Source organism: Primulina huaijiensis, chromosome 18, assembly GCF_012295235.1.
Source record: "Primulina huaijiensis isolate GDHJ02 chromosome 18, ASM1229523v2, whole genome shotgun sequence".
Lineage (NCBI taxonomy): Eukaryota > Viridiplantae > Streptophyta > Magnoliopsida > Lamiales > Gesneriaceae > Primulina > Primulina huaijiensis.
The window spans coordinates 15,856,990-15,874,049 of record NC_133323.1 but is presented as its reverse complement, the minus strand read 5'-3'; the positions used below and the strand labels follow the sequence as shown (position 1 = coordinate 15,874,049).

General features: G+C 40.6%; 1 protein-coding gene across 1 annotated transcript; it reads left to right on the top strand.

Moving 5' to 3' along the window:
- The first annotated feature begins 12,939 nt into the window (after positions 1–12,939).
- Positions 12,940–13,806, top strand: LOC140963961 (uncharacterized). Its single transcript, XM_073423442.1, has 2 exons — positions 12,940–13,379; positions 13,542–13,806. The coding sequence occupies exons 1-2, from the start codon at positions 12,940–12,942 to the stop codon at positions 13,804–13,806; spliced, it is 705 nt and encodes a 234-aa protein (XP_073279543.1).
- Positions 13,807–17,060: the final 3,254 nt, after the last annotated feature.

Here is a 17,060-nt window from a genome sequence, read left to right as displayed (position 1 = left end):
ATTAAATGTTTCAAGGATGATCGAAAGCCTTGACCAATGTGTTAGGTGTATGTTAGGATATTTTACTGTTTTATTCATTTTGTTAATATATGATATTATTAAAGTGGGCCTGGTTTATGGCCCGTTCCCACCCTATGAGACGTATCCCTTATGTGCCATGTCTATTTAAATGTAATCATTAGAAATAGTGGGAGATCAAGACTGGAAGATGGTGGGCCCGGAGCACAAGATGAAGACATGTAAAATATTGGAAGTTTTTGTAATAAGTTGCATTTGCATCCCTGCATTCACCTAGGTTTTGGACCTGGATCCATGTTTGGCTCACATGGATCTAATAGTGTTGATGATCGATCATCTTTATTTATTTATTGTTTTTGTCATGTTATGATATATATGTGATATATATAGTAGTATGCATATATGTATATTATTAGATAATATATGTAACGTACCATACTTTTACTACTTAAAATTTGCGGAAAAATTTAAAATTTTATTAAATAAAAAGTGAACATTCAAAATTCGATAAAAGAAGTAAAACTGTACGTCTCTCAAGTTGTTGCAACAAAAGATTTGAAATTTAAAGTTTGACATAAGAAATAAATGTTTTCATAAAACTCTAAACATGGCGGTCCTCGGGTTTAGCGTCCCGCTCAGTCCAAGCTTGCTCCTTGGTCCCCACCTCCAGCCTCCTCATAAACATCCTCGCCTGCATCGATCAAGTCTACTGAGTCTAAAGACTCAACACGTATAAACTGGAAGTAACGAATAATACGTAATAAAACCACACGCAACTTCAAAATAGAGCTTACATACTTGAAACTTGAACTTGCATATCAAAAGCTTGAACATATGTACATACATACATAGACGTGTCATCAACATAAAACTTTTCTTAAACATGCTTGAATACTTGAACATACATAACTTCATCATTTTCGCGTAGATGCATGTTTCAAAGCAAGTGACCCATACATAATAAATGCCTGATCAGTACTGGGATGACAGGGACGTATCCACTGCCACATACATGAGATCCCCGTTCATAATTTAACGGGCTGATTGGTCCACGTTCATAATTTAACGCTTTCCAATCTCGATCTAAACCCGTTCATAATTTAACGGGCGGATTGGTCCCCGTTCATAGTTTAACGCTTTCCAATCCTAAACATAATTTGGTCACAAGACATTTAGCATATCTCAAAAACTTGAAAATATTTTCTTTGCACGTCGAACATACTTACTTGGCGTCGAAGGATTCGTTGGAGCTCGCTTTGGGGCCGCTGCTGCACAGACTAACATGATTTTAAGATACTTAACTTGCATAACTTAGACTTAGGTACTCAAGCTCACCCCCAAAGTGAATAAGTAGCTTAGGACATTCTAGTTCATTCGGGACTTGACCTCGTTTAATCATACTAACCATGACATCGAACCCCGAACAATACTTAAAGTGCTGTGTGAACATTTCCCAACAACAAAAGACATGAACTCACTATTTGAACTTGAAAGGAAGGGGAAACCAAGTATTCGGACAGAAGGAGTGGCGCTCGGGCGTTAAGAAATTACCGCTCGGGAGTCGAGCTTTCTGAAGCTCTACTCTTAGACAGAATGAGTGGTGCTCGGGCGGTAAGAAATTACCGCTCGGGCGCCGAGTGTACTGAAACTCGCGATTTACCTCTTAATACCCTTAACCAAAAATACGATTCATGAACCAATCCATTGAGACTCATGCTAGGACACTATGAAACTGACTCGACTCCATAAAATGTCCCAAACATGCCCAAAGAAATGACGCACCACACGCAACGCAATAAAACCCATAAACTCAAACTTTGACACCAATATAGTTTTCACGACTACTCGTTCTCCCAAGTGCCTAACGACACGAAACAAAACATCAATAACCATCCCAACATCATTAACAATATACCTATACGCAGCAGCGATCACCCGTCGATCCCCAACGAAGCCTGCAACAATAAAACTTTAAGAACACATCAATACATAATTTTCTAAAAAATGCAGTTTGAGCAGTCCCACAAAAAAAGCCATAACTCACTCAATTTTTATCCAAATTTTTGAATTTTATATCAAATCGAAGTTATCAAAAAGTTCTATGATTTTTGTGTTGAAAGTTTTCTTAAAAGCTCGACCGAAAATTCGCAGTATTTAAAAAAACATAAAAAATATGATTTTAGATCCAAAAACGGTTTCAAAAGTGATCTAAACATAATTGCTCAAACTTCTACACAACATTCACATGATTTTCATACAAAATACATTGCAACGCATACTATGACATGATCGACGTAGAAAGAAACAGAATATACGTGCTTTTTTGATAATAAACTCACGATATGGCGATACCGAAGCGGAGATGATGCGAGAGACGATCCCGGACGACTTGGCTCGATTTTCTTTGAAGAAAACCAACGAAATTCTTGCTACAAAAATATAGGGGAGAGGGGCGGCTGCACTTGGTGCTTAGAACCCTAAAATTTTCTTCTAAAAAGAGATATGAGATGAAATGTGTATGTGTGTGTTGTGTGAAACGTATATAGATGTGTGTAAAACGTGTAGTGTGTGTGTGTGGCGTGAGTTGGGTAGTGGGGAGGGGATTAGGGATGTTAATTAGGAAAATAAATTGCTTAATTAGTAATTAACAACTAATTAAAAGACTAATCCGCCTCTATCTTTAACAAAACATTTAATTAAAAATATAGTGCACATGAAATAAATCTTTAAAAGTTTTAAACTCTAAAATCACTAAATAATTAATCAAGCTTTTAAAATGCTAAAACTAAATAAATTATTTAAAATGCCCCATCCTTAACTTAAAATAAAATACCATGCTTAAAATTGCCAAAAATCGTCGCCGGTCTCTTCCTCGATCCCGCCTCGAATAATCGCCTGAAACATGAAACTCGAGAAAATATTTTAACGTGCATCACATAAACATAAATAATTTAAAATAATACTTTTAAATAAGTCATGCATGGCTAAAGCTCATTTTTAAATTTAAATAAATGATTTAACAATTTAAACAATGCATGAGATTTACGTGTACTGATTTTGGGCACTACAGTTCCTCCCCCACTTATATAAATTTCGTCCTCGAAATTAAATCTTACCGAACAACTCCGGGTAGCGAATTCTCATATCTGCCTCAGACTCTCAAGTGGCCTCTTCCACTGATTGGTTCAGCCACCGGACTTTGACTAGTTTCGTCACCTTGTTCCGAAGTCTACGCTCCTGTCTGTCTAGGATTTGGACAGGTCTTTCCTCGTAAGACAGGTCTGGAGCCAACTGCAACGACTCATAGCGTAGAACATGCGAAGGATTCGCTAGATACTTCCTCAGCATCGAAACGTGGAACACATTATGTACCCCGGCCAAATTCGGCGGAAGGGCAACACGATACGCTAGTGTCCCAACTCTGTCAAGAATCTCGAAAGGTCCAATAAATCTCGGACTCAGCTTGCCTCTTTTCCCAAATCTCATAACACCCTTCATGGGTGCTATCTTTATAAAAACGTGGTCACCTACGGCAAACTCGAGATCTATCCTCCTTTTATCAGCATAACTCTTCTGACGACTCTGGGCGGTCTTCATTCTGTCTCGAATCTTGACCACCACTTCTGCAGTCTGCTGAACTATCTCTGGCCCAAGCTCTGCTCTCTCTCCGACTTCATCCTAATAAATCGGTGATCTACACTTCCGTCCATACAATGCCTCATAGGGAGCCATACCTATAGATGCTTGGTAACTGTTGTTGTATGTAAACTCCACTAGAGGTAGCTTAGCTTCCCAAGTCCCTTGGAAATCGATCATACAGGCTCGTAATAAGTCCTCCAAAATCTGAATCACTCGCTCAGACTGGCCATCTGTCTGCGGGGGAAAAGCTGTACTGAATAGCAACTTTGTCCCCATGGCTGCATCCAACCCCTACCAAAAGGATGAAGTAAACCCCGGGTCCCTGTCGGACACAATAGTAACTGGGATTCCATACAATCGAATGATCTCCCTGATATAAAGCTCCGCATACTGCGTCATGGAGAAAGTCGTCTTCACTGACAAGAAATGTGCCGACTTAGTGAGTCGATCCACTATCACCCAAATAGAATTCGATCCTCTAACTGACCTCGGCAAACCAACCACAAAGTCTATTGTAACATTCTCCCATTTCCACTCTGGGATGGGGAGTGGCTTAACCAATCTTGCTAGTCTCTGGTGCTCTGCCTTCACCTGCTGACAAGTGAGGCATTCATACACGAATCTGCGGATGTCTCTCTTCATCCCTGGTCACCAATACAAAATCTGCAGCTCTTTGTACATCTTGGTACCTCCTGGGTGGATTGAATACGGAGATGCATGTGCCTCTGATAAGATATCTTCTCTGATCGAATCTACGTTAGGCACCCACATTCTTCCCCTGTATCTCACAATACCGTCTGACACTGAGTAGAGCACACTGCCCTTGGCTTCATCTTTCAGTCTCCTCTTCTGTAACTGTTCATCTGAAGACTGTCCTTGACGGATACGGTCTAGCAAATCAGACTTGACTGTTAGATTAGATAGTCTTGGAGCTCTGCCCTTACGATAAATCTCTAGACCAAATTTCTGAATCTCGGACTGAAGAGGTCTCTGCACTGACAACTGTGCTATGACTGGGACTTTTCTGCTCAGGGCGTCTGCCACAACGTTAGCCTTTCCCGGATGGTAGCTAATTTCGCAGTCGTAGTCTTTCACTAACTCCATCCATCGCCTCTGCCTCATATTTAGTTCTTTCTGTGTGAAGAAGTATTTGAGACTCTTGTGATCTGTGAATATCTGGCATTTCTCGCCATACAAGTTGTGTCTCCAAATCTTTAACGCAAAGACTACTGCGGCTAATTCAAGATCATGAGTCGGGTAGTTCTTCTCGTGCATTTTCAACTGCATGGAAGCATAAGCTATAACCCGACCATGCTGCATCAATACTGCGCCTAAACCGAGCTTAGATGCATCGATGTACAACACAAAGTCGCCTTGCCCTGCTGTCATGGCTAATACCGGTGCTGAAATAAGAGCCTGCTTCAATGTATCAAAGCTCTTCTGACATTCATCACTCCACACGAATTTTGCATTCTTCTTTGTCAGAGAAGTGAGTGGCACTGCTATCGAAGAAAATCCCTGAATAAATTTCCTGTAACAGCCTGCTAGGCCTAGAAAACTGCGGATCTCTGAAGCCTTCTTCGGCTCGACCCATTCCTTAACGGCTGCTACCTTAGCTGGATCTACCTCAATACCACTGCTAGACACTATATGCCCCAAAAACGCTACCTTCTCTAACAAAAACTCACACTTACTGAACTTCGGAAATAACTTGCGACTCTGCAAGGTCTGTAAAACCGTACTCAAATGTTGACTGTGCTCCTCATGGCTCTTCGAGTAAATAAGGATATTGTCAATAAACACTATGACGAATTTATCAAGATAAGGTCGGTATACTCGGTTCATGAGGTCCATGAAAATTGTTGGGGCATTCGTCAGTCCAAATGGTATCACTAAGAATTCGTAATGCCCATATCTGGTTCTAAAGGCTGTCTTGTGTACATTTGCATCTTTCACCTTCAGCTGATGATACCCCGATCGAAGATCTATCTTAGAGAACACTAAAGCTCCCTGCAACTGATCGAACAAGTCCTCGATCCTTGGAAGTGAGTATTTGTTCTTGATCGTTACCTTGTTCAGCTCTTGGTAATCGATACACAGCCTCATGCTCCCATCCTTCTTCTTTACGAACAGCACTTGTGCGCCCCATGGAGAGAAACTAGGGCGAATAAATTCCTTGTCTAGAAGCTCCTGTATCTGCTGTTTAAGTTCTAGCATCTCAGCTTGAGCTAGTCGGTACGGTGCCTTAGAGATTGGCACTGTGCCTAGCATAAGATCGATAGCAAACTCCACCTCTCTCTATGGTGGAAGACCTGTGACGTCATCGGGAAAGACGTCTGGGAAGTCTCTGACTACTGGCACGTCTGATAACGACTAAGTGGTCATGTCAGGTGTGGATACGATGCTGGCCAAGAAAGCCTGACATCCCTTAGAAATAAGTCTCCTAGCCTGCATGCAGGAGATCATACGAGGGAAACTTCTCCATCTGGCTGGTTCAAACAGAAACTGCTCCATGCCCAATGGTCTAACCAAAAATGATCTCTTTTGAAAATCGATCAAGACTCTGTTCTTTGTCAACCAGTCCATATCCAAGATAATATCGAATTCCGGCATGGGCAAGACGATCAAGTCGACATACACTAGGTGGCCCTGCAGTTCTAGATTAATATCTCTAACCACACTGGTAGCTAACAGTTCTTCCCCTGATGGGACTGTCACTGAGTAATTCACATCGAGACCAATCATCTTGATATCTAAGTGACTGGCGAACGTCTCTGATATGAAAGAATGGATGGCTCCTGAGTCTATCAGGGCCTGAGTGGCTATTCTCTTAATAAAAATATTTCCTGAGGTACGTTAGAACACAAACTTATATCCCCAAAAATTCTAACATTAACCTCAAGCATAGTAGAAAATTACCATCCCAAATCACTCAAAAATATTACTAGCACCTTAACAATCCCAAATAAAATTCAAAACATGCAAGGCAAAAATAATACTGAGCTTAGGTAGAAAAGTTTACCGGTCAGCAAAGTCGTGTCTGGGTTTGCTTCTTGTGCATGCATGGCGAACACTCTTCCTTGAGTTGGCTGCTTCCACTGTGGGCACTCCTTCAGCGTGTGGTCACTGGCTCCACATTTGAAACACTTGCTCGATCCATATAAACATTGCCCCGGGTGCTGGCGGTTGCACTTAGGACACACTGGGAAAAAAACGGGCTTCTGAGGCGCCCTCTGCTGCTGAATCGGACCCTTGCCCTTAGGCGGTCCCTGATAAGGTTTTTTCCCTGGCGGCCCATGGTAAGGCCTCTTATGCTGGGGTCGCTGATGCTGGTGCTGCTGGTGCTGCGGTGGTGCCTGATAGGGCCTCTTGCCCTGCCTGTCAGCCTCAATGTCTCGCTGATCTTGGTCTGCCGCCAAAGCTCTCGATACGACAACTGAGTAAGTAGCAGGACCAGCAACTCGAACGTCACGGCGCAAGCCCGGCCGCAATCCCTCCATAAAATACCTCAACTTCTCCCGGGCATCATTAGATATCAGGGGCACACAGTAACACCCCCTCTCAAACTTCCGGACGAAGTCTGCTACGCTGCTGTCTCCCTGTCGCAGCGACATGAACTCCCTAGTCAATCGAGAGCGTACGTCCTCAGTGAAGTACTTGGAGTAGAAAACCTCCTTAAAACCATCCCAAGTCAGTGTTCGCAAATTCACTGACACTGATGCACTCTCCCACCACCGTCTGGCATCCCCTGCTTGAAGGAATATGGCATACCTGATTCGGTCTGCATCTGCCAGCTCCATGAAATCAAAGATTACTTCGATGGACTTAATCCATCCCTCAGCTATCATCGGGTCAGTAGTCCCCGAGAACTCCTTAGGATCCATCCTCCTAAACCTTTCGTACATAGCCTCTGGTCGGGGCCTCGCCTCTACATTAACCGAAGTCTGGTTCCCGGCAAACTGCGCGAAAAACTGCGTCATACCTGCAAGCATCCGCGCCTACATATCTAGAGGTGGACGAGAAGGAGTGACCCTCTCCTCATCACGATGCTCTCTGTTCTCGTCCCTAACTTCCCGGTTAATCACACGTCTGGGAGGAATATTGTTCCAACGATTTACCCAACACGTAAACCCAATATGCATGAACATGATATCAATGACATAAGATGCACGTACTACAACTTTAAAATATGCATATGCTGAAATCAGAACTTAATGCTTACTACATACCATAAAATTTGAAACCTTGAAACTTACAGAATTGAGGTGTGACTTCGTGAGCTTCTTGCGACTGGCAGTAGGCGTAACCTTTTACAAGAACACCGCTCTGATACCAACTGTAACGTACCGTACTTTTACTACTTAAAATTTGCGGAAAAATTTAAAATTTTCTTAAATAAAAAGTGAACATTCAAAATTCGATAAAAGAAGTAAAACTGTACGTTTCTCAAGTTGTTGCAACAAAAGATTTGAAATTTAAAGTTTGACATAAGAAATAAATGTTTTCATAAAACTTAAAACATGGCGGTCCTCGGGTTTAGCCTCCTGCTCAGTCCAAGCCTGCTCCTTGGTCCCCACCTCCAGCCTCCTCATAAACATCCTCGCCTGCATCGATCAAGTCTAGTGAGTCTAAAGACTCAACACGTATAAACTGGAAGTAACGAATAATACGTAATAAAACCACATGCAACTTCAAAATAGAGCTTACATACTTGAAACTTGAACTTGCATATCAAAAGCTTGAACATATGTACATAGATACATAGACGTGCCATCAACATAAAACTTTTCTTAAACATGCTTGCATACTTGAACATACATAACTTCATCATTTTCGCGTAGAGGCATGTTTCAAAGCAAGTGACCCATACATAATAAATGTTAGGCCCGGGGCCGAAGAGGGCGGGGGGTGATCGCCGGTGCCATCAGTTACACGGACAATGAGCGGTTCCTGGCAGGCTTCTAGGTGGAGGGAACATGAATGAACCGATCCCACACGGGAATGAGAGGGATTCCGAGACTGTTCAATGTAATGGACTGTACAGTTGAAGAGGACTTAAAAGATTTGATTTGTACTAATCATATCACGAAGGTGCATCTTCTTTTCGGTAGCTCATCACATAAGAACTCCAAAGTTAAGCGTGCTTGACTTGGGGCAATTTTGGGATAGGTGACCTCCTGGGAAGTTTCCCAGGGTGCGTGTGAGTGAGGACATAAGCACGCTGGAAAAACTCGTCTTGGTACAGTGAGGATAGTCGTCGAATCTGGGGAGTTACAGTTGGTATCAGATTGCCCAAACTGAATCAGCTCAACTGATATATCAAATTACAGTTCAACTAATTGTCCAGCAGATAGGTGGTTCAGCAGGAGAACTTCAGAAGCCCGGCCAGATGATGAAGAGCTGAACTGATGAAGAGCTCAGCTGACAAGTTCAACTGAAAGAGTTAAATCAGTTCAACTGACCAGTCAACTGATTTCACAAGCCCAACTGAAGATCAGTTAAGATGACAAGTTAGAAGCATCAGTAAGAAATTAATCAGTTGCAGATCTAGTCAAGCTTATCCTAATGGATTCAAGCTACGCACAAAGATACAAAGCATATGCACTATTGATAGTACAATAATGGACGTTGCAGCAAAAACATAAAGCCAAAATGTTCCAGAAGACTGTCGGAAAAGTCGAGACACAAATTTCAAGGAACACGTTCAAGCTGCAACGGATACATTTATTGAATCTCAGTGTACGATCAGTTTCCCGCCTATAAATAAAAGATCAGTGAAGACCAAAGTAGGAGTGAGAAAAATAAAGAGAGGGCATGTCTACTGCTTATCAGCTTATAAGAAGCAATCAAGCCCAGAGAGAATGCAACTTGACTTAGTTTAGAAGCTTTTTTCTCTCAGTGTGTGAGAACACCTTTCCAGTGTATTCATTGTTCAGTTCTCACAAAACACACTCACCACCACCACTCATATACAGTCTTGCACAAAGACATTAAACTTGTGTATATAGTCTTTGACACACAGACATAAAACAAGTGTTGGCTGGGAGGTGCTGCCTTCATTCTAGTCTAGGAGTTCAGTTAGGCAGTGAGTATAACCTTAGATGAGTGGGCTTGTACAAGGTGTTGTATAAATCAAAGTCTTCTAGTGTATCGTACCCGAGGTGATAGAAGGGGTGACGTAGAAGCAGTTGAAGTCTCCAAACATCCATAAACATATCATGTGTCCTTTAACTGTTTAACTTTTGCTTTCAACTGATTTAATCAGTTAGAGCATCCGTCAGTTCAGTTGTCACCATAACTGAACTGATATGTGCTACAAATGATTCCCTTATTCTCAGTTATTCAGTTGCACGGTATATAAAATATATCAGTGTTTCTTAACGAATGATTGCTTCGAGTGTCTTCTGCTTGGTTTGTACACCAAACTCGATTTAATTCATCGGTGTAAACATTATTAGAACACGAGCTATTGCAGCTCTTGGAGAATATTTTGTTTGAAGCACCTCAAGGTGCCCAGCAAATGATCCTTCAATTGGTATCAGAGCTAGCTGTTCTAAGAAGAACATCTGAAAACGGATATTTTAAAATGTGTTTTAAATTGCTATTTAAAATGGATTTCAAAATCCTCTTAAAAATTTTATATGGATATTATATGTGGCTTTGCATATATACGCTCGAAAACTTCGATACCAACGCGTAAAATTTGCACCGGAGAGACGGGAAAGGAGCTTTTCTTGAAAACCTAAGAGAAATCCGAAGGTGGATACTGGTAATATTTCGAAAGTTTCTGGAGAGTGGTGAAGGGGGGCGGCAAAGCTACGGTTGGGAGATTAGAGTTTGATAATGTAGGGTTTAAGTCGTAATATAAGATGCTAATGGGCAATTCATTAAAAATAAAGAGATTAAAAGGGTTTTGGGAATATTAAGCAATAAAATAAACTCACCAAGTCCAATAACACTCCCGAAAGGTATTTCGTTTAGGTACGTTTTTTGAAAATATTGCCTGAACCCTAATAAAGTCCCCCAACTCTCAAAAATTTGCGTACCGATTTAAAATATGGTCCGACGGGTAAAAATCCCCCACCAAGGCCCATTTTCGAAAATCTCATTTAATTACACTATATATTAAATAATAAAAATTAATTATTTAATAAAAATATTTTTCCTAATTATCCCCGGTCTCCGTTCCTCTTTCGATTGCGAAAAACTACTAAAAGCCTTTATGCATGAAACAGTAGTAAACCATGCAATAAAATACATATTCATGCAATAATCATGCAATAAAATAATTAAACACATATTTTGTAAACCCTAGATTGTATGTAGTTTGGTTACGTAGTTCGAATTTTCTAGACCTTACAATTCCTCCACCCTTATAAAGAATTTCGTCCTCGAAATTTAAGACGTACCGAATAACTTCGGGTAGCGACTCCTCATCTCGGTCTCGGTCTCTGTCTCCCAAATAGCCTTCTCCTAAGAATGATTTAGCCACTTGACCTTGACCATCTGGATCACCTTGTTCCGGATCCTCTTTTCCTCTCTATCCAAAATTTGAGTGGGTCTTTCCTCGAAAGATAGGTTCGACATCAGCTGCAGTAGCTCACAATTCAGCACATGCTAAGGGTTCGACATGTTATTTCGCAGCATCGAGATGTGGAACACGTTATGAACTCCCACCAGATTTGGCGGTAACGCAACACTATAAGCTAGTGCCCTCACTCTCTCAAGGATCTCGAATGGTCCTATAAATCTAGGACTGAGCTTGTCCTTCTTTTCGAATCTCATCACACCCTTCATCGGTACAACCTTCATGAAAACATGATCGCCCACTACAAAGTCTGGATCCATGTGCCACTGATTTGCATAACTCTTCTGTCGGTTCTGGGCGGTCTTTATTCTGTCTCAGATCTTGACCACTAACTATGCAGTCTGTCAGACAATATCTGTGAAACGTCTGCCTTTCTTTTGCTTAAAGAGTACTAGAAATTTTTTTTCTGTTAGACTTAACCTAATTGTGGCGATGAGATTTAAAACCGGCAGGTCTTTAGTTAAAATCAGTAGGCAATATAAAAGCAGTAGCCTTCAGCTAACGAAACCAGAACCAAAACTTAGCTTTAACGGACTAGAAAACCAGAAGCAGAACTCAGTCTAAACTAGAGTAACTTAACGTCTTATGTGCAAACAGAACTAGTTTTGAATGTTACCGTTACTTTACCGAGTACTAGCATTTATTGCATCATTAAATGCTGTACAAAGTTATTTATTATGTCTTACCAAGTTTAGTATGAAAACAAGACTGACTGTGTCAAAGCTTTCTGCATGACCCTTTTCAAGTATTAAAGCTGATTTTATCAGAAGTCCAAGAAGCCGTTTTGCATATAGACGTTGGGTGCAAGACTTCTATAAATATACAAGAACGACGTCGATAACATACAACACCGATTGCATTCTTTACGGACATCAATTTGAGCACTTAAAAAGACTTATTTTACTAAAAGCTCAACTTACAAGAAAAGCAGTACACGCCCCTATCTTACATCTGATCCTTAGAGATCATTTTGTACTGCTGTTTCTTCTCATCTTCAAAGCTATACACCTTACGATAATTTTCAAAGAAGAGTTTGTAATCTGGAAAAGAGTCTTTTCCAGAACCTTGTTGTATTAAACCATTGTGTTGAGTTACTAACAGTTTCAGTAGGCAAAGGATAAGTCCTGCTGAAGTGGGTGTGTACAAGTGTTGTACTGTAAAATCCAAAGTCTTTTATTGATACCTTCTGGAAACAGAAGAAAGGGAGACGTAGAAGATTTTATCTTCGAACTTCCAGAAACAACTACTGTTCTACTGCATACTGTTATTCCAATTTTTACCTTATTACATAGGATTGTTTCCGCACTTATTATTGTGATCTGCTGGACTTACGCTTGAACAAGAACATCTAAAATCTCTAACAGGATTCTAGCACCCTTTTCAAAACTATTCAAAAAGAAAAGATTTTATTAACCCCCCCCTCTAAACTCGACATCAATTTCCAACAAGTGGTATCAGAGTAGGTTATTTTTGTATTGAAAATTTATAACAGATATGGCACATTTCAGCAAAGTTCCTATGTTCACAAAAGAAGATTTTGACGACTGGAAGATCAGGATGCAAGCTCATCTTGCAGCTCAAGATGATGACATGTGGTTTGTCATCACAGATGGTCCCATGAAGATTTTAAAGCCTAATACAGCTGTAGCTGTTACTGATGGTGCTCCTCAGACGATTGAAAAGCATAGGAGTGAATGGACCAGCGAAGACAAAAAAAAACCAATCTGGATAATGTCGCGAAGGACATACTCTATAAAACTCTTGATAAGAACACCTTCAGTAAGATAAAGATGTGTTCAACTGCAAAAGAGATACGGGAGAAGCTCATTCAAATCTGTGAAGGAAATGAGCAGACTAAAGAGAACAAGTTATCTGTGGCTATGCAGAAATTTGAAAATCAGAAAATGAAGGCCGAAGAAACTCTAAATGAGTTTGATGAACGTTTTAGCAGCTTGGTCAATGAGCTAGCAGCTCTTGGTAAAGATTATGGCAACAGAGAGATAGCTCTCAAAGTAATGAGAGCATTACCCAGAGAATGGGATGTAAAAACCATGGCTATGAGAGTATCAAAATATCTGAACAAGTTAGAACTGCATGACTTGTTTGCTGACTTAAAATCCTATGAGTTCGAACTGTAAGTGAGAAGCGGAGAAGTGTCCTCATCTAATCTACTTACTAAGGCTCTTGCTGCTACTACCACAACTATTACTACTCATGCTGCTACTGTAGTTGTTCCACAAGCAATACCTGCTACCATTATTGAGAGCACTTCCTAAATGACTGATGAAAATATCAGCAATGACGCTATGTCTCTATTTGTGAAGAAATTTTCCAGATTCATGAAGAAGAATCATCGAGCTTACCAAAATCCAAACCGGAAATTCAAGAAAGATTCACCATCTGGTGATATGGCATGTTTTAACTGTGGAAGGATTGGTCACTTTATTGCTGATTGCCCAAAACCCAAGAAGGATGATCAGAAGAAGAAGGAGTACAAACGGAATGACAAGAAGTCTAGAAGATATAGCAAAGCCATGATTGCTAAGGAAAGCAAATCCTAGTAGTCAGATTCTAGCTCTGAGTCTTCTGACTCAGATGATCATTCTAGCAACAGCGATGCGGAAGAAGTCAAATGCCTTATGGCAGACACTGAATCAACCTCAACATCTGGAGAGGTATTCGATTTTGACTCAAATGAATTTACACGAACTGATTTGGTTAACGCACTGCATGACATGGTGGAAGAGCACTCAAGACTTTCTCAATCATTCGAGGAAGTTAAGACTGAAAATAAAAACTTAAAGGATCAAATCAGTAAGCTTACTTGCTCGCAAGAAAACAACTGTAGTGATCTAAAAGTTGAGATAAGTAAATTGAAAACTGAGAATGAAAGAGTAAATGCAGAATACCAGACAATGAGATCTGAAAATCAGAAGCTATCATTTCTGGTAAATGCATGGAACAAGTCTTCTATTTCTTTAGAGATGATGCGAGAATTGCAGAAGCAATCCGGTGACAGAAGTGGTCTCGGATTCAGCAATAATGAAAGCACTTTTGAAATAAGTACTAAGCCAGAACTGGATAAAGGCAAAGGGAAATTCATTCACTTAGTTAAATTCTCTATGGTATATGAACCTGAAGTACCAACTGTTAGAGTTGAAAGGACTGTAGATCAGACGAACAGAAGGAAGCATTATGGTTTGGGTTATGTTGAACCTAAGGGGAGAGTTCACCAGAGTTCTGAATCCAGTAGAGGATTTAACTCAGGAGGACAATCCTCTATGAAGGTTAAAAACTACCAGTACTATAATTCCAGACCTGTTCAGAAGAGATACAGGCCAGACAACACAAACAGAAGTGAAGAACAACATTCTAAAATGTATACTGTTAGAAATAAAAAACCTTTTGTCGCACACACCTCTGTGGATACCCGAAGTACAAAATAACCAAGAATTGTACAAATGTGGGTTCCTAAGGGACTGATAAGGCTTGGACCCAAATAGATTGGGTACCAATTACTAAAATCTGTGTCTGCAGGAACATGAGAAGAAAGCCAAAATCAGCAGCTCTATATGGTATCTGGACAGTGAATGTTCCAGACATATGACTGGACAAAGAGACTTACTTTCAGAAGTAATAAGTTGTATTGGACCAAGAATAGCCTTTGGGGACAACTCAAAAGATAAAACCGTGGGTAAGGGTAAGATTATCCATGGTAAATTACTATAATTGATGTACTCCTGGTTGAAAATCTTTGTTACAACTTAATTAGCATTAGTCAACTGTGTGATAATGGTTATTCAGTAGCTTTTCAGAGGCACACATGCACAGTTAAAAATGATGATGAGTCTACTGTACTAACTGGAAAAAGAGAAGGCAACACGTATAAAGTTTCTTGGAATGTTGATCATATTAATGTTCCTACCTGTTTAGTTGCTTCTATTAGTGATAAACATTGGATATGGCACAAGAGATTGAATCACCTGAACTTCAAGTCTATCAAAAATCTGAAGAAGCAGAACTTAGTTGATGGTGTGCCTGATATTAACTTTGTTAAAAATCATGTTTGTTCTGCATGTCAACTTGGCAAGCAAGTGAGACCTAGCTTCAAGAATAAAGGCAGTAAATCAACTTCAAAGTGTTTGGAATTATTACATATGGACTTGTTTGGTCCAATCTCTATCATGAGCTTAGGGGGAATGAAGTATACACTTGTTGTTGTTGATGACTTTTCTAGATTTACTTGGGTAATATTTCTTGCTGGAAAAGACCAAACCAGTGGCCTTCTGATCAAACTTCTGAAAAATATTCAAAATGAAAAATCTGCTTCCATCATTAAAATCAGAAGTGATCGCGGTACTGAGTTTACTAACAAGGTTCTTGAGTTATATTTGGATGAACAGGATATTCATCATGAGTATTCAGCTGCCAGAACACCTCAACAAAATGGAGTAGCTGAGAGGAGAAACAAAACTCTTAAAGAAGCTGCTAGAACAATGCTAGCAGATGCAAACATCTCTCAGCGCTTCTGGGCAGAAGCAATCAACGCCGCATGCTACACACAAAAGAGAACCATGGTCAACAAGAGACATAATCAGAGTCCTTATGAGATATGGAAAGAGAGTAAGCCTAATGTATCTTATTTTCATGTATTTGGTTGCAAATTTTTTGTGCACAATAACGGTAAAAACTATTTGACCGCATTTGATTTAAAATCAGATGCCGGACTATTTCTTGGTTATTCAGCAGTAAGCAAAGTTTTCAGAATCTTCAATAATAGAACTCTTAATGTTGAAGAATCCATTCATGTTGTCTTCGATGAAGACAGCAATGCTCCTGAAATTACTAACGTTTCAAATCTAAGTAACAGGTTAGACATGATTCATCTGGAACTGGATAGTGAAGACGATGCAGAATTAAATATCAAAGATATTCAAAATCCAGAACCAGACATTCCTATAGAAGAGCCAGCAATACAGACACAGGATGTACAAGAACCAGTAGCTGACATTCCAGAATCTACTGATGCTTCACCTGAGCATGATCTTAATCCATCAAACAAGGAAGAAATCCCTCTAAACACTTTTATTTGGAGAAAATCTCATCCTCCATCTCTGGTTATTGGAATTCCAGCAGCACCATTAAGAACCAGAAGACAAATGCTTAATGAATATATGCATGCTGCTTTTATTTCTCTGGATGAACCAAAGAAGATTGATGTAACGACCCATTACAGGCCCAGTGGACCACCCATACGGCCCACTGCCCCAATCGACCCAAGGCTATCCCGATCTTGGGCCCTGCTCTATGGGCCTCGGCCCATCTATGAAACTCTTCCCTCACGGGCTTTCCATAGGCGTCATATGGGTTACTCATAGAACTCTCCAGCCCATGCACTGGAGTCTGTGCCTTCCCAGACTCGAACCTGAGATCACATGGATATATAGATACTCAGCACAAGTCTGGTACCAATTGAGCTAGCTTATGGGAAGCCCGTGAGGGAAGAGTTCCATAGATGGGCCAAGGCCCATAGAGCAGAGCCCAAGATCGGGATAGCCTTGGGTCGATTGGGGCAGTGGGCCGTATGGGCGGTCCACTAGGCCTGTAATGGGTCGTTACAATAAAAGGCGCCTTTTATTGTAACGATCCAAGGCTATCTCGGTCTTGGGCTCTTATCTCTGGGCTCTATGGCTCTGGATTCTTTCCCTCACGGGCTTTCCATAGGCATCGTTACTCATAAGCTACTCCAGCCCATGCACTGGAGTTCGTACCTCCCCAGGATCGAACCTAAGACAACATGGATATATAGGTACTT

Coding starts and splice junctions, on each gene's coding strand:
- LOC140963961 (XM_073423442.1), top strand. CDS start 12,940: ATGGACCAGCGAAGACAAAAAAAAACCAATCTGGATAATGTCGCGAAG. Junction 13,380..13,541: donor AAATCCTATGAGTTCGAACT/GTAAGTGAGAAG, acceptor TGAAAATATCAG/CAATGACGCTATGTCTCTAT.